Consider the following 26099-nt stretch of genomic DNA (forward strand, 5'->3'; position numbering starts at 1 on the left):
ATTGAGGATTTAGGGGCGAGAGAAAAAAAACAGAGAATAGAGAGGAGAGAAACAAAAAAAAAAGGAAAGGGAAAGAGGCGGGGGAGATTTTAGAAGAAGATACAAAGAAACAGAACGGGGAACATAGAAGAGAGTTTTGAAGAGAGAGAAAGATTTTGAAAAAAAAAAGAAACAAGGAAACAGAAAAGGGAACATTTGAAAGGACTAGAAAGAGACAACCAGAGAGAAGAGAAAAACAATTGAAGAACAAAGGAGAGGAATAAAACAGAATAGAGAGAAGGAAACAGGGGACGATGAAAAGAGAGAGGAGACCAAAAAGACAGAAATGAGAGAGAGAAAAAAAGAGAAAGGAGAAAGAGAATACAGAGGGACGAGAGGAACGAAACAAAGACAGATACAGGAGGAAGAGCAATAAAAAACAGAAAAAGAGAAGGAAAAAAAAACAGACTTATGTCTCTGCATAGAGAAGAAGAAGAACCACAACAGAACCACTGTCACTCTGCTTCATCGCCGACAACACTGCCACCGTGAGCCTCCAGCACCGCCAACGTCGTTAGCAAGTCAGCTCTCCCCCCTTATCCTTTTTCTTCTTCTTCATTTCACCCTGCCTTCACTATTCACGTTGCATGTGAACAGTGGAGAGCTACTCCACTATTTATTGTCCGGCCTAGTAAAATATATATATATATATATATATATATATATATATATATATATATGTTTTTCCAAAAATCCTTTTAAAATTTGTGATTTTCCAGTGTATTTTTCCATCAAATTTGCTTAATATTGGTTTGTATTATTATACTATAAAGATACGAATCTGGTATTAAAATACCCGATTTTCTTCGAATATTATGAAAAAACAAAAATATCTTATTTTCATACATACGGCCAAGTCTCTCAAAGATTAAAAAAATTATATTGTATTTTCATACAACGAAAATTCAAAAAATATGTTTTAGCATGCATTTTGGACTTTAATAACTAGTTTATTAAAGCCATGAGAACTAGGCTAATATTTTAAAAATACCAAAAAAAATTATTTTGTTTTCTTTTAATATCTTGGATTATGAACTTAGACGTAAGACATATTCCTGATATTAAAAAGGTAGTTCTTTTATGTATAGACTTTATAGTGGTTAGGTTTTACCCAATAAAATAAGAATCTCCTTACTGGGAAGAACTTCTCTTAAATCTTAGACAGACTAACAATTAGAAAACACGACAATATCTTAACTTATATCAGACAATTAAACAATGCAGCTTACCTCATGTAAGGTGTATTTGAGGTGCTAATACCTTCCCTTTACGCACCCAGTCTCTATGCTCGATCACTAAGACCAGTTAGGGTTTCTAGTAACTAAAACTAGGTGGCGATTCCCATTTCCTCTTTCCATAGTAAAAGACAGGAATTCCTTGTCTTCCCCACATTTCCTGATACCTAAAACCAATAAAGTGAAAAATTATCGTGACGCCGCACACGTGCGACATGAATTATCTCAAAAGTTTTCAAAAGAAAAATTTGATTACATTAAAAAACCAAAATTTCAAAATATTTTAATTATTGAAAATGGAATTTCCATCTCAACCCTTTCATCGCAGTTATAAAAGTCTTCCCTTCAAATTAGTATTTCAAACATTGAAATTTATCCAAACCTCAGTCTTACTATATGACAATACTTAAGATAACAGCTTCCGTCAAATTCAAACATTTCAAACTTCAACAAAATCATTTTGAATACACCTACTCCACATGCATCATTCAAAATATCTTTCATCCTTCTGATTGGAAACAACTCATTCACTAAGCAATCCAATTTTCAATCAGTTAGCATGTTAAACTTGGTAATTTCATTCCCCATTCTTATTGGAATTATCAATACGCATGATTTAAAACTTTTTTCTTCCAAAATTCCAAGGGTACCCACTCCTTAAATATGAACAAGAATTTTATAATTTATCAATTTCTACTGTATATCTCCTTAAAAAAACAATAATTATAATTTATCAAACTAAGGTTAATATGATTCACCTAATTTTTCTTATTTTATATAGATTTTTTAAAAAATATATTGATTTTTTATAAGATTTTTCATATGTGCAGCCTTGCATAATTTTTTTATTCAATAAATTTTATGTATGTATCGGTTTCTATTACAAAACTGTTTTGATAAACAAATTCATTAAACACAACTACGTAAATTACTTATATTGCGATATTAAATATCTTGATCTACATTTATCTCTTAGTTTTTTCAATTTCTTTACCTAATAGTTATTGATTTGTTTAGTTAGATACATGCATAAGTTTTCGATTTACTTCTATGCTTTTTTTATGTAAAAAAACAAAATGAAAAATTTTGCATGTTCAATTTTTTATATTATGTTTTGATGTTTTAGATTTAATCATTATTTTTATGATTTTTGATTTTTTTTCCTTGACACTCTTATAAAAGTTTTATTATTTTTAATTTCACCCTTCAATCCAATCCAAGTTTATAATTTTTTTTTTTTCATTTTATTCTTCATTCTTTTGATTTTTGTCTTTTTGTTAATGTTTTTATTCTTTTCAATTTAACTCTCAAATTAAAAATTTGTTATTGCCCTTTGATTTTTTTTTTTTACGATTTAACCCTCATTTTTTATTGTTGTTTTTTATTGTTGTTTTTTTTTTGTTTAGTTTTTTTGTGTAATTTTAACCCTCATAATTTTTTCATGTATAGTGCTTTCAGTTTGATAATTCAGGTCATTGTTTGAAAAATTAACAGGGATTGAAATCTTTTTGGTTTTATTTCTTTTTCAATATCATCGTTCGATATTGTTTTTTAATTTTTTTTGTTGCCTTATATTTTTATCATATTATTAAATTAATTAAAATTTAATCCAATTATTGAATTTCTTTTATTTTTTTTAAAACATAAATATCTTATAAACTTTTTTTTAGGTTAAAAACATTAAACCAACTCGTGGCTTTGCGCGGAAGACCAATCCAGTTATATGTGTTTGGTATTGTGGTAGCTTTTGTGGTTGTGGTTTCAAAAAAGTTGTTTTATAAAAAGCACTTTTGGTTGAGGTTGGTTTGATATTTATATGTGTTTGGTTAAAATTATGGTTGAAATTGAGGTTGAATAAAAAATAGTTTAATGTGTTTAGTTAATAATGCTTTTCAAATTGAGGTTATAAAATAACTAAAAAAGATATATATATATATATATATATATATATATATATATATATATATATATATATATATATATAAATATTGATGGTTTTTAATTTAAATATTGTAGATTTAACTACTGCCATTACATATGAAATAAATAATATTTTATATAAAATATTTTTTATTGTTCCATTAAACTATCTACATTCCATCACGTATGAAATCCATCCGACAAGAACTACAGTTTCATGGTTTCCTGAGCGTGCAACAACATCAAGTAAAATATCATCAGGAATAAAATTGGGATTGCAATCAAATTCTGCAAATGATACGTCATCATGTGATCTCATTCTAATTTAATCGTGTAGTGCCATTGAATAATGATAAACACTAGTTTTTCAAATAAAACACAATTAAAAATAAAAAATAGATTTTTTTAATTTTACTAGGTCGGATCCGGTCCAATGCATTTAGGTTTGGGCCGGATCCGATCCGGCCATGAATAGTGGAGACGCTCTCCACTATTCAAGTGGAGATGGTAAAAGAAGGAAAAGCAGCTTCAACTTGCTTTCGATTACCTTGCGTTTTAAACATAAATTATACTGCATCTCACAAATAGTAAATTACTTTTAATAATTAACCAAACACAAATATTGCCTCAAATATAAACAGGCTCTAACACGAGCCTCACGAGAGTGGAGGTTGAGGATGAAGAAAGACCGACATTTTATTTATCAATCCTTGCTTGACATTTGAAACACGATTGGTTTCTTTTTGAAATATATTGGACTAGATTTTTTAAACAAAGAAGTATCAATTTCCTTAATGCTAAAAAAGTATAGAGCTATATTTTTTAAAATTTCCTTAAACTATCAAATGTGAAATAATAAAGGTAAGTATAAAATCAAATGAAAATTATACGCAACAAAAATAATAAGTGAAGTTGTGAACCAAACTTATGCAATGCGTATTAAAAAAATAAAATATCAATTGAAAAGGTAAAATTCTCAAATTTCCCTGGAGCAAGCGGCCGGGACAACACGCCAGCATGAATTATAGGAGGGAACCGGGAAATTTTTGCACGATTTCTTTCTTTTTTCCTTAAAAAAGGAAGGCCACAAAATAATTAGATGATCACAAGCCTTGCCTTGGTCATGCTTTGATTCCTGCTTGCGTATCAAGATACACACCCAAGCTTCCCTATATTCTCTCAATCACTTAGAGTGTTTGGAATTCCAGTGGAAAATATATTTGATTTTTTTTTTATTTTTAATATTACCACATCATAATCATAAAAAAAAAACTATAAAAACATCAATTTAATATTTTTTTCAAATAAAAAATACTTTAAAAAAGCATTGAAATCTGTATCAAACAGCCCGTTCTATATATATAACAGCTTTACTATATAAATTTAGTAAAGCTCTCGTATGCCCCATGCCCTTCTCTCCAACTTCTTCCCTCTCACACTACGCCACCCGACATTATTTCACAACAAGAAACTATAACAGTAGAAAGTCTCTTCTCAATTTCTTCTCTACTGCAGAGTAACATGAGGTATGTGACCATCATCATGTACATTATTGTCAGATCTAGCATCCTCATGTTCATAGGAAATTGCAGATGCAGACTGATAATCACATGAGGGAGTCGACATATGAGTAACTCCTGCGTCGGTTGTACTGAAGGAGGCTTCCATAGGTGCGATCCCACACTCCAATGAAGAGGGATTCTGTATCAGGGCTAAAAGACACACCAGATATCTCCCCAAAAAAGTCGATCTCCTGCTCTTTCTCAAACCCATTCTTCGCATCATAGACATGCACAAAGTCTGCTGGCTCTGCCATTGACATGAACTGCCCATCAGATGTAAAACGAATTGATCTAATGGCTCCTAGATTGCCCTTCAGCACAGCAACAGACTTTGACAAGTTCCGAGCATCCCAAATACGACAGGTTTTGTCTTGGTTCCCCGTGGCAAAAATGCGGCCATCAGGATGCCAAGCAGATGCAAATGAGAAATCCACGTGCCCGCATAAAGACATAATGGGCTGCAATAATAAGGACGTCAAATTAGATGAAGCTGCCCACATCCGAGAATGCAAACAGGTCTATTGAGCTCTAAGAACAAAGGATTCAACAACAATAATAATAAAAATGTTTTATCAAATGCAGCAGGCTACCTTTCCTGTTTGAGAATCCACCAGTATCCCGTCGGGGTTGTCACCGACAATGACAAGAAGCTTACCATCAGGACTCAATGAGGTGTGCTATCAACAGAAGCAACATATTAATACATAGAAGGAGAGCATGTGACACATTAATTCAAATGTTATGAGCAATACATGCTCATTCAGTAAATAAAAATCTCAAATCAGCCAATCCTTTAGATCAAATCTGGGGAAAGCATCCAGAGATGTGCACTCAGAACAACTAAACATAACAACCCGAAGGCCCGGATGCAATAGACACTCACAGACGCATGAGTGCACATGCACTCAAATGTATATCACAATCCCAAATGAGAAGCATGACTTCTTTGTACACTAGTATCATACAAAGTAAATAAAAAACCATACATGTATGTTCACAAAGTGAGGAGGTGAGATCGTAATTTTTATATCACAATCCCACCCCTCCCTTTTTTGGCATCCTAATTTATTTTTCCTTAAAGGCATAATCAATCTTGTGAAATATTTAGTATATCTATCTCCTTTTTTTAATCACAAAACTCCATATTTATCTCCATTTAATCTCTTCCATCAAAGCCTTTTTACCATTGTTCCCATGTATCAGCTCAGCTTTCTTCTTTGCACCATCAAGATCCAAGATTACTTATTTCTCCTTCAATCTTTGAACCTCCCTCCCTTTTTCCCACAAACTTATTGATTCCATACCTACAATTTCTTTTTGAAAAATATCCTGGACTACCTTTGCATTTTGTCTAGGTTCACTAGATCCAATGAAACTATAAGTTCCCCTAGCTACACAAGCCTTCCACCAGCCCCTATTGAGCTCCAAAAAACCTTCCTTCATCAACAACATACTCCCAAAGCAAAAGGGGAACTTCCCAAATCTAAGACCCTTTTAGAACTCGTTTTGGGAAATTGGTTACTGGAAGAAAGAGAAAAGAGCTTAAACCATGATGAAGGCTAGCTGGCAGTAATGGAACAAGGTGCAATCAAAGCACATGAATGTGAAAGATTAAAAGGTGGGAGAAGGTGGAAGGACAATCTGGAGTGAGGACAACCTGGAGCATCTGTTACAATAACATGATTATGGGGGCACTTAAAATTTATAATTAGGCTGAAATGTTTACATTCACAGAAGGAATACTTACATTCACAGGCCAATCAAAGCAGAAATGCTTAGTTTGCTGAAATCTCTCCATGTCAAAGTTTCTCACTCCACTGTCATTATTTGAAGCCATGAAATGAACTGCACCACTGCACAGCATTTGCTTCAAGTCAGATAGAATTAACAAATGGCACTGTCCCTTGACCAACATCTAAAGTAAAAAATGTGCAAAGAGGTGGAAGTAATGAAGAACCTGGGACATTCATAAATCTCAATTGCATTTGTGATGGCATTATCATCATAGGTCGTTCTGGAGCAGAAGCTAACACCTGGTCGATCCAAATACTGCATCCTCAACAAACAAGCAAGCAAACAACTCATTGGCCATTATATACAACATTCTTTCAGAAATAACCAAAAATACTCAACACATCGTAAACATCACAATCGCAACAGAAATGGCTATGGTAAGTTGGTTAATTACTTACAACTTTCATTTATATGCACCATGACCACCAATCAGAACAAGCACAAAAAAGTATGTATGGGCATAACAATAGAGAAAAGTTGGCAGATATATCAGACTTCTACATTTTCAGTTCATTCAATCAAGAAATTCTTTTTCTGATGAAAATGATTATTGAATAATACAATGCAACTTAAAAGTACTTACAGATGAAAAAGATTACCTTGCAAATTAGTTCTCCCTGGAACCCCCCAGCAATCAACAACCTATCCTTTACTGCCAGTGTACTAACTTGAGTTTGTGTGAATCCTTCTAAGAGGCTTCCCGGGTGTTTCTATCATACAAAGAAGTTATTACCGCAACTTCACAAAGAAAGAAAGAAAAGCATTTGACTATATTGTGGGATGTTATATTGTAAGACATCAAAAGATTTATATACCTCACAAGGTGCCACATGCCCAGAAACATTAAGGACTTCATTTTTTTTGCAACTTAATGATGACCAGTGAACGATGGAGTAATGTGACATGAGGTAGACATCATGCTTTGATGTTGACCAAACCAAGTTTCGCAACTGCAATGCCAAAACAACAGTTTTCAAATACATAAAGTAGCCTTTTGAACAATATTCTTTAAAACCTTTGCATTTTTAGTTTTTTTCCGCATTCAAAACACTTCAAATGATCAAAAGTCTCTAAATTAGTTGACATCTAGCTCCTTTCTTCAATTCTTTGCATACTTATAAAATCTTAGCTTCCCAAAAAGTCTACTAGATTGGCTCCTAAGATACCGAAGTTCCAATAAATCCTGAGTTGCCAATCATTAGCTAATGTCTCAATACTATGTCCTTAAATCATCTCATCTCAGTCTTAAATAAGGAATCCATCAGCATCTCACCACCATCCAGCACCCCCCCCCAACCCACCAACACATGGAGATCAGACATCATGATTATGTAAGACAAGAAAATCTTATCAAGTAGATCATACAACTAAAAAATAATTCAATTCAAGCTGATGGGACAAAAATATCAGCATACTTGGAAATGAAGGATTGTAGATTTCACTGATCTGGTGTTGTGCCAGAACTCATAAAACATCCCCCCTTTCTTAATAGGTTCGCATTCCTGGAGATGGTTAAAATAAAAGCAAGTGAGAAAGAAGGGTCAACTGTATCTAGTAGTCCAATAGCACCACAAACTAGGAGAAAATAGATTCTACCTTCTCTGAACTTTCTCCTGATTGAGGTACGTTTTCATAGTTCTTGTACTGCTCTAACCTAGTTTGTCGGTACTTCTCTCGGGAAATGCTCAATCTTTCCCAAGGAATTCCCTGGATATCCTTTCCCTTCCGAGCATCTGCAGCAGATGTATCCGTTATCTTATTATCCTGCATAACCAACAACCCACCCCCACCCAAGGGCCAAATGAAAAAAGAACAGAAAGGTCACAAACAGGATCTGTCAATAAAACTGATAGTAAATAAATAAATAAACAACATATTTTTCATCACATCAAAAGCAAGAGTGCCAGATGATGTAATGGACAACAAAAGACCCATTCCACATTAATGGCAAAAATAACAAAAAAAAATGTGGAAACTGATGTATGAATTGAACAAACCAAATGATCATATTCATCATCATCATCATCATCCTCTGACTCTGAATCAGCCATGAATCTGCCATGAAAATAGACATCATCATCTACTTCTGCGATCTCATAGTCATCAACCACGTGATCCATTTCATCCCCTTGGTACTGGGACATAACCGATGATCAAATTTATAGCTGAGCCAACAGAAATGAAGGAGAAGGAAATCATGATTCTATTATATTTATTCCTCTTTAACAAATGGACTCAGCACATAAATGATAGTACTCTTATACATGCACCAAAGTGAACCACTAAAAAGGAAATACAGTAAAATTATTCCAACTGAAAAAAAAAAAACTTCAACCATTTAGATTCTTTAGACTGCTCTTTATGCTTCCCATTAACAACCTCCGATACACTCCCTTTACTCACTAGCAAACTCCTTTGAATCCAACAAACTTTAGGAAGAAAAATCCCAACTCGGGGAATCTTAAAAACTTGTCAAAACCTGAACTGAATATGAACAATCTCATTTGCCTAGAAAAGCTGCATCCAAAATCTATCTCAAAATGACAACTCTCTTGAAAGAAGGAGGAGTTCTTCGAAATATACACAAAGCCCATCGGACAATGAGTAAAGAAGTCTCAAGTACTTAAAAGACCAAATAACCAGAGCATTTACACTCGCATTTTGCTGCCCAAAATTACATAGAACTAATATATCACATGTATATGAAGCATCCAATTAGAAGCAAAACAATTAATAATAGACCAATCAGTGCTGAATTCCCGCTAACCTTTTAAAGGGTTTATTTTGCGGTGGGAAAACGAAAAAAAGCAGATTGTTGGTATGAGATCTCTTTGGATTAAGATGTGATCTGCGTCTGACTCAATCGAACCTTCTGCAACAATAACGCATCCAAAAAAGGGGAAAAAAAACAAAAGTAGGGGAGGCAGGGTCAGTACTTATAAATAGTAATTGCAATTGCCCACCAAAAACAAAAACCATCTTATGGCAATATCAAATCATCAAAGGTCATGTTCACTTACCATCATCATTGTAAGAAGAAGAGAAGAAGGGGGAGGCCTAGCTAAAATAGACAGGCGAAGGGAGAGTGAGACGCACCAGTCAGAGAGTTAAATAATAGCATCTTACATTTATGCCCCCGACTATTGAGGGGAAAAAGATCAAGACTTTATGACTACCAAAGGAAGGTAAAACTTGCCCTTATCCCAATCTTCCTAGTAGTAAAGTAACTGGGCTTGCCAGGTTTCATTGTTTGTCTTGTTTTAGGGGAAGCAAAGCAAAAAAGGCCTCATCCATATCATATGATCTGGGCCATCTCATCTGTAAAAGTAAAACTCCTTCATTCTCTACAGACTACAGGGTTGATTAATTAATGTAATGTTACTCCTCGAATTCCAAAGCAGATTAGTATTTATCGGAAAGTAGAAGAGCAAGTGAACTGGATTGAAGTGAAGGGAAGGGGGATGAATGCGAATACAACACTCACTCTAACCAACATTACCACTAGCATAAAAAACCCGTTAATGTTAACGATGAAGTTTTGTCCTTGTCCTTGCCCTTCCCCAACACCACCACCTCCGTCTCCCATTTCTTCAATCAGGTCTAGCTGCCGCCGCCGCCGCCGCCGAACAAGGTCCTTGCAACCCAGCATGGTCATACAAGACACATCTACTACCGCCGCCTCCGCCGTGTCTGATGCTGATACTGATACTGATACTGATACTGATTCACTATCTGTTTCCCGTCGCCTTATTTTGCTTCGTCATGCTAAGAGCTCCTGGGATGACCGTTCACTTCGAGGTCTCTCTCTCTTTCTCTCTCACCCACTATCTACTAACAATAAATATTTATCTGCTCTTAACAATCCCGTTTTTCTTCTTATTGATTTCTTTAGTCTTAAACATAAACCGGCCAGTTAATCTTCTGTTTGCTATATCTATGAATTTCTTCCTAATTGTGTTAATAAAAAAAATAGATCATGACCGGCCACTGAGTAAAAGCGGAGAGCTTGATGCTGCCAAAGTCTCTCAAAAGCTCCAACATTTGGGTTGGATACCTCAACTTATTTTGTCTAGGTGGGTTTCTCATATCTTTCATTTCTCTTCTCCCTCCACCCTAACAACATACTAATACATACTTCAATAATTAATGATATTCATACTCAGTAAAAAATGACTGATGACAGTGATGCATTGCGAACCAAGGAAACACTTCAAATAATGCAGCAACAAGTACCAGACTTTTTGGATGCAGAGGTTCATTTCATTTCAAGTTTCTATTCTATTGCAGCTATGGATGGTCAGACTGCCGACCATCTTCAGCAAGCTATCTGCAATTACTCAAGGGATGACATTCTTACTGTCATGTGAGTCAATTTCTTTGCTGTTAATACTCCCTTCACTTTCACCCCAAGGATTAACTAACACTTGTGTACTGCCGCATTTTTTTGCTGCCAATTGCCTTGGTTAAAGTTTCTTTCTTCTATCGGAAGATCAATTTAGTCCTGTTTCTTTCTTCAATTTCAATGCAATTTGTATATTAAATAAGTGTGCTACACTCTCTTGATAACAAGTTGGCAATATGATTTGGAAAAAGTTTCTTCCATTGGTTAGAAGATAAATTCTTTAGTCTTGTTTCTTTGATTTTCTCAATCTTCTAAATGCGATTTGAATGCATTTTGTAATCTATCCTGCCAAGAAACAAATAAAGATGATGATTTTCTTAAACGTCGACGCTGAGGAGTTAATTGACTCATGCCTGGCATATTGAGAATTGGCTATAGAGAAGACAAAAAAAGGAAAGAAAAGAAGAAATGGAGTGTGCTAAGAAATTATGGCTTTAGGCATTTTGATTGAATGCTGTTTGCACCTTAAATCTCATTGCCTTGTTTATCTCTGGAACAAACTGGGATTATAGAAAGTTGGAAAAACTATGCTGATTCTTAGTCAATTATACAGGTGCATGGGGCATAATAAGGGGTGGGAGGAGGCTGCCTCTATGTTCTCTGGTGCCTCCATAGAGCTAAATACATGCAATGCTGCTTTGCTTGAAGCTGCTGGGAAATCCTGGGCAGAGGTTAGACTCGCTCCTTTTCTTTTCGTGCCTGGTATTCATCAGTTCAGTGACCTTCTCATTCTATGCGTCAAAGCAATGCAAAATTGGAAAGCTTTCTGATTGATGCTATATCCTATTCATGGGGTATAATTGCTAAAGATTAGCCGTCTCCTTTCAGAATAACACCTTGAGATTATCCTACCACGATTATCGTGGCCCTTGCAAGACATGCTTATCTATGCTTAATGTCCTCATCCAAACCTCTTTCTGAGACATAATTGTTGGCCGCATTAGTCATCTCTTCTCAAAGTACTGATTTAACCAAGATTACCCTATTCTCAATTCTCTTAACCCCTATAGTTTTAAGCCCTTCTCAGCAATAGTGCCCACCCCATTTATGTTCCTATTATTCTCAGTATACCCAACTATTTTATGATGCTTGATGATTTTGGTAGTCAAGTTTCAATATAACCTTTAAACTTGCACTTCAAATGTGAGTTTGCTGGCATACTGCCCTTCATCCTGCTATCAAATAAGCAATGCCCCGTAGAAAATATTTAGTTCCTGCATATGTACTGGCAGTGCTTTAGAACATTGGTTCTTGCAAGTGTCCTCTTTCCATGGTTAGCAGATAGATAGGAATGTTTCTAAATAATGAAAGTATGAATTTAGATATGGAGTTCTATTAAATTGAGACTTAAAAACTGCATAAAAAAGCATATTTTAGGTGGAGGCAGATGGAGCAGAATTATTGATGCTTTTACCTGTTACAGGGTTCAAGAAATTAGTAGTGATCTAATGAACTTAGAAATGACTGGGGCGGGGCTGTAAAGTTTGAGGATTGTTGCTTGCCAGTGCTATATATGGTTCAATTACATAAGGTGAAACTGTTGCTGTTATTTTTTTTAAAATATTCATTTATCTTAGCCTGATCTGATGTCTTACACTCTCAGGCATTTGCTTCCGCGGGACTTGGTGGGTGGAAGCTTCAGGACATTGTAAAACCAAGTGATAGCCCAAAACTTTGACATCCAACCCTCCTCTCCAAAAAGAAACAAGATCCTGCCTTTGGGTTCATGATGATAAAAAAATCTACTCCTTATGGGCTGAACCAAATATGCCCTCCTCTTTTAATTATTCATGATCTTTGGTGCAGTTTGAGAAGACAATATCATCCTCCGACCCAAGAAACCTTCTACAATACCATGGAAAGATGGAAAGCAATGACGTGTCACTGGAGATGTGTATGGATATACAAGAGAAACATCTAGAGCAATTATTAGAAGAAAAAAAATTTAAAGGATTTCTGTTGATCTGATGTGTGTCCATCTCTGTATTGTATAATGTTGTTTTTGAAATGACAAATCAGATGTCGACTGTATTCATATATAATGCTAATCTGATTCTTACTACACTGAAGTGCCCACGTAAACGGGGACACCAAACCAAACAGTGAAAGGATAGGCGACATTCGTTAGCATCAAGGGGACCTTGGGAGCTCTCATGCTCATGGGTGCCAAAACAAAGTGATGGTGATTGCAGGTTGAGTTTGTTTGACTTGGATTTACATTATTACGTTAGATCTGTGCCTTCATAATGCTTAACCAAAAACTAAATGCCAGTTAGAGGAGTTAAACTGAATTTGGGGACCATCTAGGATTGTAAGAAAACAGGTATTTGATGAAACGCAACATTGGAGTCACTGGGCTGGTTTAACTGGGGACCGTATGTATGATAAAACCTAAGCTATACTTTAGCTTAGATTGGATGACTTGTGAAGGGCAAGGGAGCTGGTCCCAGATGGGAAAAATTCCTTTTCAATTCAACCCCATTCTTATGCCATACATGCTAGATTGGAGATATGCATAAATAAATCCATGTTTCTACTCCACCAAGAACATAGATTTCTTGTTCAAAAGCTCGGAAATTTGTTGTTGCTTTTTTATTATTACTATTTCTTTATTAAAATTTGAAACACCACCAGCGCACTTACTGTAGTAGTATGATCTAACAACATTGTAGTTGTCTGTGGTGTACTAGTACAACGTAACAAAAAAACAAAAAAGGAGAGCAAAATGGGGGAAGGGAGGAAGGTGATGTGAATGGTCAGTTGGTTAGCTGTCCAAGAAAAGAAGAAGTAAAGAAATAAGATAACTAATCATACAACAAATACTACAACAACAGAATAACGTCGTCCTAGGAGGAGCATCGGTAAAGGTCAAAAAGGACAGGACGGAGACACGCAGAAGCTGGCAATGGCTGACACAGGTAGATGCAAGTAAAATCCTAAAATGGAATAAAAATTTGGTGTCCCTTTCTCTTATTTATTTATTTATTCAATAATGTAGATGAATGAATAGAACACACTTACTAATGGTATATAAAAAGAAAAGGGCAAAAGGAAGCAGAGGTAGAAGAAAAACAATCAATCAAACAAAAGCGTAGAAAGTACTGTTGTAAGCTGTGCCTCTCTCTCTCCCCCATCCCCAGTGTCCGGCGACGACCCAACCACATCCCACGCAGCAAGCAACGAGGTCAAAACACTCCTCCTCCTCCTTCTTTATGGCTCTTTTTAATCTAAATTTTTGTTGTTGGTAAAGACGTGGACTTACTCTCTCTCTCTCTCTCTCTCTCAAGGTATAAAGGAAACCCTTTCTCATCAAGTTTTCATTTTTTCGTCTTTTACCTGGTCAAGTAGGAATAGGTGTTTGTTGTTTGATGTCTTTAATGTTCTAAGATCTGAATTTGGTATTCTTTTTTCCGTTCTCCATTGCAAGGACGATGAGTTGGCTCAACTAGTTGAAGAATTGAAATTCTATTTTTCCAGGTTTTAAAGGCCAACACTCCTTCCTTTTGAGATCTCCTGATAAACTTTTCCTTTCCTTTTCTCTTGCTTTCTGTTTTTCCTCACTGTCACAGTCTCTTACTCCTAAAAAAAAACCCCCCTGAAAGTGGCATGGGGTAAAATAGACAAGTAAATGGGTGGTTGAGTTCAGATTCTCATCATCATTCACTTGCTCGCTCGCTCACTTTGGCTCAAGTTTGCTACATTTTTGGAGGGGAGGATATACTTTTGGATATGCCCAATTAGAAACCAAGTTTAGTTCTATGATATGATTGGCCAGTTCATCAATTTTGTAATTCGCCCTCCCAGGTACCCTTCTGTGCTTACTATTTCTGTTTACTTTTTTCCCTTTAATCAAAATATGCTTCTTCTTGTCATTGATGATGTATTTGGCTGAGCTCCATATATTATTGTACAGGGCGGATTATAACCCAGATCAGTATTTATGGGAGAAGGATTTCACTCTTGCTGGTAGAGCATACAAGAGACAAGACTTGGAGGCAAGTATGGGCATCATTAGTTCACAGTAATTTTTTACTGCCATTTTTAACTTTATGTCTTTAATTGCTTGCAGCTTACCAATGCAAGGGGTCATACCTTGCGATGCAGCCATTACCTGCCTTCATCTTTCCCTGAAGATACTCCCCTTCCTTGCGTTATATACTGCCATGGAAACAGGTAGGCAACAATCATTCTGACAGTTCCATGTAGTTTTGCTTCTATATAGTCTCGTCACTCAGCTTAAATAAGCCTTAGTTCCAAACTAATTAGGTAGGCTACATGGATCTCCTTTTTTGGTTCGTTATATTCTGTATATGATCAAATTTTCTATAAAAATGTTGTAATTAGTTTTCATTTTTGGCCAAATCTATTATTTGCTTCTGTTTCAAATCAAATCACTGATGCATTCATAGATAATTTTCTAGACCATTACCTTATCGCTATTCATTTCAGTATAATATATTTTTAAGTCTATAATCTGGTTTTCCATTCTACATACATTTCTTTCAGTGACTTCATTGACCAGAGGCAAGCCATGTTGGCTCTCTTCCCAGCCATCATATCCACTGACTTTGTTCACTTTCTTGTCGAAGATCTGGTATTTCATGTCCTGAAACCAATCCTACTCTCCAGCTAGGTTCCTTACCCGCACCTCTCCACTAATAAATGAGAACCATTTTCTATTTCTCACCACATTTAGGCACCAATGTGGCTTCTTTTTTTTTGTTAACACCCAGCACCATAGCCTACTTTTCACAACATCAGGAGTCTGATACAATGCATCACTAGGGTTCTGTGACATCTACATCCATATGTTGAAAGTGGTTTTACATTTGCTGTCATTGTATTAAAAGTCTTCTCCTTTATCCTGGTTTGGGATTAAGGTGCTCGATTTCAACATCAAAGTCAGCTTGGGCTTAGTTATAAAATCTAGATCTGCAGTGAAATGTACTATATGTGTATATAACAGTGCATTGTGTTTCCTCGTCCTTTCCCTAAATTAGTAATTGTTAGATAGTGCACAAGGGCAGAAAACTTACTCAATTAGCAACTTGCACAAAAATGCAGCGGATGTAGAGCAGATGCAAATGAGGCTGCTGTAATTCTTCTTCCATCAAATATCACTGTTTTTGCTCTTGATTTTTCGGGTTCTGGCTTATCTGATGGTGATTATGTGAGCCTTGGTTGGCATGAGGTACGTCCCTTCTCTATTAAGTCCTTATGTAACTTGGCCTCTCTCATTTTCTGTATGCCTTCTTTTCCCCTATGACAGAGAGATGACCTCAAAGTAGTGGTCTCGTATCTAAGAAGCAACAAACAAATATCATGTATAGGCCTGTGGGGACGATCAATGGGTGCAGTCACTAGGTACCTTTTTTATTTTTATAATTGAGATGATAAATACCTTTTTAAGGACTCTTAACACAACTGATAAGTGGTTGTTCTGTAATATTATTCAGCCTTCTCTATGGAGCAGAAGACCCATCCATAGCTGGAATGGTGCTGGATAGTGCCTTTGCAAATTTATTTGATCTAATGATGGAACTCGTTGATGTATACAAAATCAGGCTTCCAAAATTTACTGTATGGATCTGTCTCTCTATCTTTTGTTTTGTGCCTAACTGTTGGAAGCTCTTGCACTTGTCCTTACACCAATACTTTTGATATATTGTTTTGTTTGGTTTAGTCTGTTGATCCTTCTGTTACTTCTGCAATTTATTGGTGTTTGTCTTGTAATTTGCATTTCCTTTTGATTTGGATAACTATATGCAGCATTTTCAATGATCAATCTCCAAGTTATAAATACTGCATGCTACGCTTGTAACCATGTATTTGACTAGGTTTCTAAACCTTGAATGTTTATTCTGTTATTTTCCTTACCATTTGTGTCTTTGAGGATTCTCTAGTGTGGCCTCAGGTAATTTTTGGGGTTTGGATGCTGTTAGTTTCATCTTTGTTAATCATATATAACCAATCTGGAAATATGAGGTTATTTGGAGTTTCAAAACTTGTTTTATTTCCCTTAATGTCTGGCATATACAAATGTAACTTTTTTACACATTTTATTGCAATCAGGTTAAGATGGCGGTACAGTACATGCGTTGGGTGATTCAGAAGAAGGCAAAATTTGATATTATGGATCTTAACTGCCTAAAGGTTTGTCTTTGTTTCTTAGACCGTTAGATGTTGAGATCATACCATCCTACTATTGTTCTTATAGTACGCCCACCAAAAAAAAAAAACAATGCCTAATTTTTGGGATTGTATGCGACTTATTTGCATCAGATATATTATTTCCACGTTCACACACCCATTTTTCAGTAATATGTTGCGTTCTTTATTTCCTGGATGATATAAAGGCATTAATGCCTTTTGATTCTCACAGGTAGCACCCAAAACATTCATTCCTGCTCTATTTGGGCATGCCAGTGAGGACAAATTCATTCAACCCTGCCATGCCGACCTCATCTTTAACTCCTATGCAGTAATTATCATTCCAAATTTCTTATCCTTCTATAACCATATTGGCTCATTTTGACAAATTAACAAAGTTTCCATCTTTTGCAGGGGGATAAGAACATGATAAAATTTGATGGCGATCACAACTCTTCTCGACCGCAGTTTTATTATGACTCGGTATCCATTTTCTTCTTCAATGTCCTTCACCCTCCTCAAACTTCAGCTTCTTCAAATAAGCTTGAGAGATATTATGATTTGGGTGATTTGAAAGTCAGTGCTGGCATGGATGAGGTGATCTCCTTACCTAGCTTTTTTGAACAATTAAAACACCAACTTCAGATCAGTTGCTGATTTTGGTAATTAACAAACCTAAGGCTTTTGCTATCTTCTTTCCTTTACTGCTGTCGGTACCAATTCCTCTAACATCTTCTTGGTTCTTGGAATCTGTTTCTAATTAAGCATCTCAGCTTTTGCACCAATAAGCTAGCTCACTACCCAGAGACCATTATAGTAACTTAAAATTTAACAAGCGGCATCTCACCCATTTGGTGGGTGTGCATTATAAATATTAACTCTGTCAATTTTATTTATTTATTTATGATTTTTTTTATCCGAAGTATATGTATATCTGCTGTTATTTATTTATTTTGTGAGATCTCTTGCGTTGCAAGGACTGCAGAAATCAAATACACAAGACACACTATGACCATAACTATTCAACAATTTCTTACAGCTGTTTAGTCAACATGAGTGCTTTGCGTGAAAATGAAAACTCATTATGCTTGGACTGTTATAACGTTACCATAAAAATGCCCATGACAACTACTTGAGAGTTGACGGTGCATCTACCGTCCAAAAGGATTGGCAACATGATAGTGCTCCTTTTGTACCAGCATGATGCAATGATAACTTATGGCCTGTTGTTTATTTGTTCTTCTCTTTTTTTCTTTGAGAAAATGAAACCAAATATTATTTGCCAATTTTTGTTCCTAGAGCCTCTTGTATGAGATAATCACAGGCCTTCGTTCTGCCTGTACCGATGCTGCAAGTTCTTCTGTTCGTCCTAGCATTCCAACCACGAAATCTGTGAGCGAACTTCTTTCTGAAGTTGCACCATTAGCTAATATAGTGGTATAGACCTTCTCTTTTGTGCTTAATTAATCATTTCCTTCTGTTGTTTTTTTTTAATTGAATATTGTGTTGATGATTTAGGACTCCATGGCTAGTGAAAATGCTGGGCTTTGCAGCGATGAGCCATCAAATTTGCAGGTGAATTGAGTTAATGGAAACTTGAACATTAAAAACCTGGTTGTAGTCATAACAGAGAGAAACCAGTACTGGAGAACTGATGGTTGTTTGTGTATGTCCTTGGCTAGTGCAAAATGTGTCTTTGGCTAAATGCACTGGGCCAAACATTTATTGGAAATTCAATGGCGGCGTTGCAGTTTTTAGCTCAAATGGATTTTTTTACTCCCGTCAAGATTCATACATTTGTGTGCCCAGTAACTCTCTTACCAGCCAATGCCCTGAATGGTTACAGTATACACACAAGTTGCCCTTAAAATAACCTACGCAGGTTAATCAAATAATGTGACATTTTAGAGTATAGTACTTGCAGTTCAGGTACACAGTTGTTGGAAAAGTATTGCATGTAGCGAAGAATGACACCGTTTGATTTTGTTGTGACCAGTGACCTTAGAAATCAAGTAATGAAGACAGAATGAGATATGAGTCATGGTTGTTAACACCTAAGTTATATCTTAAATATTCTGAATAGCCTGATATTTCTTTTTCTTTTGTTTTCCTTTATGATGTTATTTTTTTTATTAGTCGAGGACACTATGGATACATAGAGCCAACTGCCCTAATGGTCATTATGCATCTGCATTACTTCTACATCTTTTACTAATTACTGTACAAACTCTGCCTTGCTGGGATCACACACGTCTTTTTACTCTCCTAAATGTGATTCTTGGGCTTGCACCCATGCTTTGAGTTCGACTGAAATTCTTTACTGATCTTTCACTGGATATGGGAATTTTGATTTTACAGGGAAAACCAAATGGCCAGAGCGAGTGTTGCTCTTATACAAGCTCTAATAGAGAGAGTTGGGGAAGATGCTCCTCCCTAGGAAGCAGCGATGAAGAATCTCCTGCTGAATGCAGAACTGTGGACAATAGCCATGAGGTCACTTCTCTTGCTCTTTCATGATTTTTCCTGGGTAGATTCGGTTCAACACTAACTTGTGCCCTTTTTCACCTGCTTTCCTTATTGTATATATGCTGTGCAACTTTTTTTTTTTTTTTTAAAAAAAAAAGCATGCATAATGGCTGTAGTTTCAGTTGGTTTGGCCTAGTGCAGTTAAAGATCTCCTTTCGTTGATCATCGAAAGCATGGGTATCTTGTACACACTCAAAGACCACCACACCCCAGGCGAGAAAAGAAAAGATAGATATTCATTTGGTATCCATTAAAGAAATGAGAACCATTATAAAATTGCTGCGTTTATGCCAGCAAAATAATCTGTTAATCTGCATCATATAACTATAAGAAAGTCATTTTCTTCGTTTTCTTTTTGTATTTAGATGACTCTAAAGGCATCTGCAACACCTCTAGGAAGCATACAGCAAAAATCCCCAGTCCCAACAAAAGAGGAAAAGAAGAAGAAGAAGAAGAAGAAGAAGAAAGCTCTTACAGTGCCAAAGAAGCTCAAGGGTGAGAAATTTGAAAAGCTTGAGGCCTTCAGCAAACGTCTACGCCATTGCATTCTAAGGAGGGTAAACCATCACAGGCATCGTTCTTCATGACAGCTGCTGTACCATAGAAACATGTTTATAGTTGCAAACTCAATTTAATCCACCTCCAAGTTTGAATTGTTATATTGTCCATCCCCACCACTTATAGTCAAGAGGCTTGATTCTTTTTATCTTGGCAAACTTAATGGCATGGAAAGGTCGTTCAGGATGAAAAGGTCATCGATTTGGATAAAAATGTCAAGGGAGTCCTTGTTATTTACCCTGGAAACCGAGGCAGAGCTTCCTAGTGACCATTTGTCAAGGAGCATGATAGTCAATTATACGTGAACAAGCGTGCAGTGCAGAACTAAGAAATCTCGTAGTTCAGAAACCAATTAATGACTGCAACTGCCAGGGAGGGCGATTGCAGTTATAACCAAATTCATCCTCGTTGATATTGTTTCTCATTTACTCAATGCATCTACTAAGTTTATAGGATATCAATGTAAAATGGACAACTTTCCTTAAACCTAATTATCTAACATCAATTTGTTTGACCTGATTAAAAACACGTTTGAAATTACAGGCAAGGCAAAATGTAAAGAGTCAAGGAGGGTCCAAATCATGCAGCCAACAAAACTAAACATCACTGCCTGAAACTTTCTCCATTTGATCTTCGATTCCCATTGATAACCCAGATGAAGGATCAAACTGCTCTCTACCCAGGAAGGCAGAGTGTGGTCGTGGATAGGAATTTAAGCTTGACTCGAGTATCTGGTGTGTAAGAACCATCTCTTGTTTACCATATGTTACACCCATGCTTACCCGTTGCTTCTTCATAGATCTCTCACCTCTAGGGCTCTCTGCTGGGGAGCCAGCATTGCAACGTGAATCTGGTGTCAGTGGCTCAGGCTGAGAAGAGAATGATTCATCAATTGAAAGGCTCTTTGCTGGGGCACGTTCCTTGGCAGCCTTGTCTTGGAGGGGTGATTCAGAAGTTGGGGCAGGGGTTGCTGGGTCTGTCTTGTCAGATTCTGGGCAGTTATCACCTGATACTGGGGCAGTGACCCCCGAGCCAGGCACATCTTCAAGAACTCCACTCAATCGTTGTTGCTCTTCAATTATCTTCTTCAAATACTTCCCTTGGGCTTCTATGCGTAATTGTAGCTGTCTCTGTACCTGTTATGTTCAAAGCAAACAAGAAATTGCATGCTGGTAAGAGTAGGGTTGGACATAAACCTCTGATTACACAGTACAGTTAGACCTTAGATTAGAACCAAGGACACATGTGCATAGAAGTCTCCACACATGATGGCGCTGAAAAATATTAAAGTTTCATAAATAAATAAACAAAGATGGTAAAATTCGGCTCTTGCTATTATTTCCATCTCCCAAAAACATCAACAGAAATGGATTAATCCTTTCTCCTCATTCAAGCAGGAGTTTAAAAGCCCAAGTCGGTGATAAATGATCATACTGATGAGGGAAAAAAATGATAATAAACCAATTAATCGGATGCCGAGTGCAAGGAAAACATGCCTCCAATTGCTCATGTAGACGCTTTTGCACCTCCATCTGCAGCTTGAGTGCTTCTGTAATTTGCATGCCACTGCAAAAAAGAATCCTCAAATAACTCAAGCCAATCTCCAAATGATTCAAAACAAATTAGGAAATATACAATTTGTGAGTCATGACTTTGCAGCCAAGGTGACAAGGCGTTTTATATGATTAGAATAAAACCAAATTCTTCAGTCTAGAGTGTCCAAAAGAAGTCCACAACACGTGGTTCTATGAACAAAATTATTATGAATAACAGAAACAAAGAGGAGAAGAGACAAGCTCTACTTACGATGAACCATCCAAATTGGAAATCATATCCCCTGTTTCCTTCTTGTCCGCTTTTTTCCCTTGCATTACCATTTTAATTTGTTAAGAGATGCACAAACAGTGTGGCATGCATGAGCAAATAAGCACATAAACAGCAGATATCAAGGGGGCTTACCATCAGATGAGGAGTCAGGAAGGTATTTTGCAAGTCGATATTTCTGGACACATCAGGAGATCACAGTCATTAGATGATATTAAACAAGAACATGGCGTATCTGCTTCCTGAATAATCAAAGAAAAAGGAATTTGAAGTTTTGAATAGGATGGGAATTGAGTTTATACCTGTAAATGGCTTTTAACATGGTATATTGTTAAGCCTTGCACACCCATGACTCTGAGAACACCTTTAGGCGTAGCCCCTGGAGAGAGAGGTAAGAGAATTTAAATTAAAAAAAAATCTAATAAAAAAACAATCTTCAACACCTTAGTTGTTCAATAAATTGACATGTTTTGAACATCTGATCTGCCTTTTCATGCAGTTATATCAAGCTATAACTCTCATTTGGGTTCTCACATAATTAAATAAACAAATTTCCGGCTTCAGGCAAAAAGAAGTTTATTTAAATGGGAGCCCTATGACAAGTCATCTAGTATTTATTTTTTTCCTGACAATTGCCTCCCTCTGTATTCGCCTGCCTTTCCATCAGTCAAAATATGCAAAAGTTGCCAGATATTTCCATCTAGACAAAATGCTTAACAGGATATCCAATGGCAGATCAAAGTTCTCTAGAAACAATCAACTTGTCAATTAAACATATGAGACAACTAGAATTGCATGAAAAAAAGGCATTCACTAATTTAAGCACTTCAATGCTTTATAAAGAATATATTTGAAAAAATCAGATAAATGGTGTTTAAAAAATAACAAAAAAATCAAAGTTAGAAATAAAAGACCAGTCACGTGGATGTTTATGAGACTTACGATCTGGCCCACCAAGCTGAGCCACAGCATCAACAAAGCGTTCGTGAAGCTCATGAGTCCAACGCAATCTTTGCTTTGAGGCAAGATTAGGATTGTTGTTGAGATTGTTCCCTCCATTGATGGGATCCATTGTCATATCATCACAATCTAAATACTGATCATTAACTAATGAGTTTTTATGGACCGAACTTGAACTAGGAACGCTCTCCAGCTGATACATATATCATGCATTCATCTATAACCACAAAACCCAGCAGGTCAGACAGAAGAATGAGAAAGGAAAGAGGAACGAAGTGTAACAGTTCCATTTGAGTATAGCTTGCATTTGGAAAAACACACTGAACAAAATAGAATATCCATCTACACATGGATAGTGCATCCTTATTATTAACCAAAGTCGTGAATGAACAAGACTCTGATTTTCTTGGCAAAAACACACATGATTATTATAAATATCCAGCACACCAATTTTTCTACAAGGGACCATAACCTAAGGCTTAAGGATATTTTTCTGTCACTAAATCTCTAAACCCTGGAATTGGGTAAAACTGTACTACCTGAAGCAACTTTGAATCAATGGGGAATTCAGAAAAAGAAGTGACCATAAGAACTTGGATGTAACAACACACAGCGTTAAATAATAATTACCAATATTCCACACCCTGACCTTAAAGATGTTGAATAACTCAAAGAAAGAGTTGATCTTTGGTTCCGCAAAAGGGGTTGTTGAAAACTAAGCTGAATAGAAAAGGGAAGTGATTGGGACCCCAATTGATCCTCAACACTATCTCTGGCTGCTGCAATGAATTCAAGGTTATTTCCACCAAGATTTCCTAAGGTTCACCAAAATTGGAGCTTAATTATAAGGTTAGAGGAGAAGCAAACAAAAGACAAGAAAGAGGAGTGGAGAATAAGTTGGGAGAACAGTAAGATGCAAGGGAAGGCAGCTTTATTAACAAATCACAAATTAAATCAAATCAAATCAAAAAAAGAAAATTGAAAGCAAAATTAGGAGTGAAAAAAAGAAGAAGAAAAATAATACGTACTCCCCAGATCTATCGTCGGACTCTTGTTAATCCCATCCCCTGTACCTTTGCTGATCTTGCTGGAATTTCGGAGCTGCTGCTGCTGCTGCTTTCCCTAATCGTAATATTAATGACTGATTGGTTGAAAGAATCTATTAAGTAGTCATCTCTATTATTAATCAATCTCTCCTTCTCGCTCTGTTTAATTAACACTGCTATATAGAAAGATAAATAATTTGTCCTTTTTTTTTTTTTGAATGAGAAAGAGAGAACGAGAGGGGGGAGACTTGTTTGACCCAAATGAGGGAGCAGCACTACCACCACCCTCCCAGTCCACCATTATTCTCTTTTATTTTCTTTCTTTTTTTCCTTTCTTTGGGATTGCGGACCGTGATTTTAAAAAGTTTTAGAATTTGTTTGGTTGAAGGTTGTATTTTAAGATATTTTTTATTTAAAAAATATTAAAAAAATATTTTTTTTATTTTTTATAAATTATTTTTGACATCAACATATTAAAATAATTTTAAAATATTAAAAAAATATTAATTTAAAGTTAAAAAAATAAAAAAATTAAATGTTTTTTTAAAAGCGCTTTTAATTTTTCTTAACTTTATTTGCTATATTAATAAGAAATTTAAAAATAAAAAATATTATTCTAGCATATTTTTAAATAAAAAATATTATGAAATACAATCTTAAATTAAATTCTAACCTGTCCACCTTGTATATTTGACAACTCCGAAGCTATTTGGTATTTGGTAACATCTTAAGAATGATGTTTTTTAAAAAATTTATTTTTTTAAAAAATGAATTTCTTTTATATTTTTGGATTGTTTTGATGTACTGGTGTTAGGAATGATTTTTAAAAAATAAAAAAATATATATTATTTTGATGTATTTACAAGTAAAAACTACTTTGAAAAGCAACCATCATCAAACTCTCAAACACCCTCTCTACATAAAAAGATGATTGAACTTGTAGCTCTCTCTACAATCATGAGTTCACGATCAACACTCTATTTAAATCGAGAAATTTGAGTATGTTACTAATACTTATTGTGTATATTGTTTTTCAAAATGTGTTTATCTATTTAAAAATATATTAAAATAATTTTTATTATATATTTTTTGTACTGCAATATTAGCTGTCGTGGCTTGACTAAGGGCAATAGAGTTTTTAATATGGCCGATTAATTGTTACTTACTGGTATTAATAACATAGTTAGAAAACTTAGACTGGGTCAACTTGTGACTCCATTTACTCGAGATTTAGACTAGTCTGGTTTTAAAAAAAAAAAACAAGTTAAGACATTCCATAACCCAACTTAATCAAAAACTCGAGTTAGACCTTTAGTTTTTTTTTAATCATGTTTTACAAAAACAATTTTTTTGGGGTCAATTAATCAGGATTAATAATATATATTTATACCTTGTGTAGTGTGGTAATATATACTTACTACACAAAATAAATAATGATTGATTGATAAATACAATAAAATTAAGGATAAGGTGATGCTATGAATTACAATTACACAAAGGATAATTATATTATAATAAGACAACCATGAACATGACACCGATGGATGGATTGAAATCGAAGGACAAGACTAAAGAGAGTGAGTACAACCGGCCTTCTCACGGAATCTTCTTTTCTTATATTCCTTTTTCTTCTCCCAATTTAAATTATAATTACAAGAGAGATACTAAAATAATATTCCGGCAAGTTTCCGTCTCTTTCCTTTCCTTCATTGAGTGTTATGTGTTTGGATTTTCTTCTTCCTCATTTATTTGCCTAACCCTAGCTTCTTTTATTGTTAATTCGTATTTATTTATTTATTTATTTGTATTTCCAATCATTCCTAATATCTCTTCCTCGAATAAATAAACAAAGATGGTACTTTTTGTCGTGCTCTCATGCAACCTTTTTTTTATAAAAAAAATTAGTACATGGATAGATAACATCATTATTCGGGTGATTATATATATATATATATATACGGGCTTGGAGTTAGATTAGTTAGCCATAGAAGTATCCGCAGTTAATTCACTATTGATCGATCGGTCTTGCCTCCCAAAAGATGCGATCTATCGAGGGACTCGATCTCTCCAATCCCATCTGTTG

At 35.5% G+C, this 26099-nt stretch overlaps 4 protein-coding genes across 24 annotated transcripts; 2 read left to right on the forward strand and 2 right to left on the reverse strand.

Annotated features, from left to right (window-relative positions):
• Positions 1–4471: 4471 nt before the first annotated feature.
• On the reverse strand, positions 4472–9719 carry LOC7489180 (uncharacterized WD repeat-containing protein C2A9.03). Of its 4 annotated transcripts, none has more exons than XM_024603624.2 (12): positions 9571–9719; positions 9318–9422; positions 8886–9029; positions 8548–8715; positions 8147–8314; positions 7966–8052; positions 7366–7500; positions 7150–7260; positions 6714–6805; positions 6504–6609; positions 5347–5433; positions 4472–5214 (listed from the first exon to the last, which is right to left on the reverse strand). In XM_024603624.2, exons 4-12 carry the CDS (start codon positions 8692–8694, stop codon positions 4801–4803), a joined length of 1347 nt encoding a protein of 448 aa, XP_024459392.1. In that variant the 5' UTR covers positions 8695–8715; positions 8886–9029; positions 9318–9422; positions 9571–9719; the 3' UTR covers positions 4472–4800. The 4 variants fall into 4 exon arrangements, with proteins under 4 accessions (XP_024459392.1, XP_024459393.1, XP_024459394.1 ...); XM_024603625.2 differs by having other exon boundaries at positions 8886–9034; XM_024603626.2 differs by lacking the exon at positions 8886–9029 and having other exon boundaries at positions 8548–8605.
• Positions 9720–9802: 83 nt separating this feature from the next.
• Positions 9803–13014, forward strand: LOC112327959 (uncharacterized protein At3g52155, chloroplastic). 5 transcript variants are annotated; one of them, XR_002982487.2, is made up of 6 exons: positions 9818–10348; positions 10524–10623; positions 10734–10913; positions 11506–11623; positions 12376–12483; positions 12556–13014. XR_002982487.2 is itself a non-coding variant. In XM_024603633.2 (5 exons), the coding sequence occupies exons 1-5, from the start codon at positions 10012–10014 to the stop codon at positions 12628–12630; spliced, it is 810 nt and encodes a 269-aa protein (XP_024459401.2). In that variant the 5' UTR covers positions 9818–10011; the 3' UTR covers positions 12631–13014. The 5 variants fall into 5 exon arrangements, 4 of the variants coding, with proteins under 4 accessions (XP_024459403.2, XP_024459404.2, XP_024459401.2 ...); XM_024603633.2 differs by lacking the exon at positions 12376–12483; XM_024603635.2 differs by lacking the exons at positions 12376–12483; positions 12556–13014 and having other exon boundaries at positions 9803–10348; positions 10838–10913; positions 11506–11577.
• Positions 13015–13695: 681 nt separating this feature from the next.
• Positions 13696–20378, forward strand: LOC18099730 (uncharacterized). 5 transcript variants are annotated; one of them, XM_024603616.2, is made up of 15 exons: positions 13702–13870; positions 13951–14239; positions 14380–14756; positions 14866–14947; positions 15022–15125; positions 16017–16143; positions 16222–16316; positions 16409–16532; positions 17025–17105; positions 17335–17433; positions 17517–17699; positions 18402–18539; positions 18621–18677; positions 19461–19595; positions 19994–20378. In XM_024603616.2, the coding sequence occupies exons 3-15, from the start codon at positions 14716–14718 to the stop codon at positions 20213–20215; spliced, it is 1488 nt and encodes a 495-aa protein (XP_024459384.2). In that variant the 5' UTR covers positions 13702–13870; positions 13951–14239; positions 14380–14715; the 3' UTR covers positions 20216–20378. The 5 variants fall into 5 exon arrangements, with proteins under 5 accessions (XP_024459390.2, XP_024459384.2, XP_024459386.2 ...); XM_024603618.2 differs by having other exon boundaries at positions 13951–14136; XM_024603620.2 differs by having other exon boundaries at positions 13951–14136; positions 14430–14756.
• Positions 20379–20584: 206 nt separating this feature from the next.
• LOC7458457 (myb family transcription factor PHL7) lies at positions 20585–24328 on the reverse strand. Of its 10 annotated transcripts, none has more exons than XM_052454142.1 (8): positions 23999–24321; positions 23620–23749; positions 22953–23187; positions 22313–22389; positions 22146–22188; positions 21993–22041; positions 21683–21752; positions 20585–21322 (listed from the first exon to the last, which is right to left on the reverse strand). In XM_052454142.1, the coding sequence occupies exons 3-8, from the start codon at positions 23170–23172 to the stop codon at positions 20783–20785; spliced, it is 999 nt and encodes a 332-aa protein (XP_052310102.1). In that variant the 5' UTR covers positions 23173–23187; positions 23620–23749; positions 23999–24321; the 3' UTR covers positions 20585–20782. The 10 variants fall into 10 exon arrangements, with proteins under 10 accessions (XP_052310102.1, XP_006380859.3, XP_024459397.2 ...); XM_006380797.3 differs by having other exon boundaries at positions 21993–22050; positions 23620–23785; positions 23999–24319; XM_024603629.2 differs by having other exon boundaries at positions 21993–22050; positions 23620–23746; positions 23999–24317.
• Between the last annotated feature and the right edge of the window lie 1771 nt (positions 24329–26099).

The sequence above is a fragment of the Populus trichocarpa genome, chromosome 6 (assembly GCF_000002775.5).
Source record: "Populus trichocarpa isolate Nisqually-1 chromosome 6, P.trichocarpa_v4.1, whole genome shotgun sequence".
Classification (NCBI taxonomy): domain Eukaryota; kingdom Viridiplantae; phylum Streptophyta; class Magnoliopsida; order Malpighiales; family Salicaceae; genus Populus; species Populus trichocarpa.

Excerpts from the sequence above, each read along its gene's own strand:
- LOC7489180 (XM_024603624.2), bottom strand. The coding sequence starts at position 8,694 with ATGTCCCAGTACCAAGGGGATGAAATGGATCACGTGGTTGATGACTAT. Across the intron at positions 8,315-8,547 it reads ATGATGAATATGATCATTTG|GATAATAAGATAACGGATAC; the intron begins GTTTGTTCAATT and ends TTGGTTATGCAG. Across the intron at positions 7,261-7,365 it reads GGCATGTGGCACCTTGTGAG|AAACACCCGGGAAGCCTCTT; the intron begins GTATATAAATCT and ends TTTGTATGATAG.
- LOC112327959 (XM_024603633.2), top strand. The coding sequence starts at position 10,012 with ATGAATGCGAATACAACACTCACTCTAACCAACATTACCACTAGCATA. Across the intron at positions 10,349-10,523 it reads GGATGACCGTTCACTTCGAG|ATCATGACCGGCCACTGAGT; the intron begins GTCTCTCTCTCT and ends TAAAAAAAATAG. Across the intron at positions 10,624-10,733 it reads CCTCAACTTATTTTGTCTAG|TGATGCATTGCGAACCAAGG; the intron begins GTGGGTTTCTCA and ends GACTGATGACAG.
- LOC18099730 (XM_024603616.2), top strand. The coding sequence starts at position 14,716 with ATGATTGGCCAGTTCATCAATTTTGTAATTCGCCCTCCCAG. Across the intron at positions 16,533-17,024 it reads TCAGGCTTCCAAAATTTACT|GTTAAGATGGCGGTACAGTA; the intron begins GTATGGATCTGT and ends TATTGCAATCAG. Across the intron at positions 19,596-19,993 it reads CTGTGGACAATAGCCATGAG|ATGACTCTAAAGGCATCTGC; the intron begins GTCACTTCTCTT and ends TTTTGTATTTAG.
- LOC7458457 (XM_024603627.2), bottom strand. The coding sequence starts at position 23,172 with ATGTATCAGCTGGAGAGCGTTCCTAGTTCAAGTTCGGTCCATAAAAAC. Across the intron at positions 22,390-22,952 it reads TCAGCTTGGTGGGCCAGATC|GGGCTACGCCTAAAGGTGTT; the intron begins GTAAGTCTCATA and ends CTCTCTCTCCAG. Across the intron at positions 22,189-22,312 it reads ATGTTAAAAGCCATTTACAG|AAATATCGACTTGCAAAATA; the intron begins GTATAAACTCAA and ends TGATGTGTCCAG.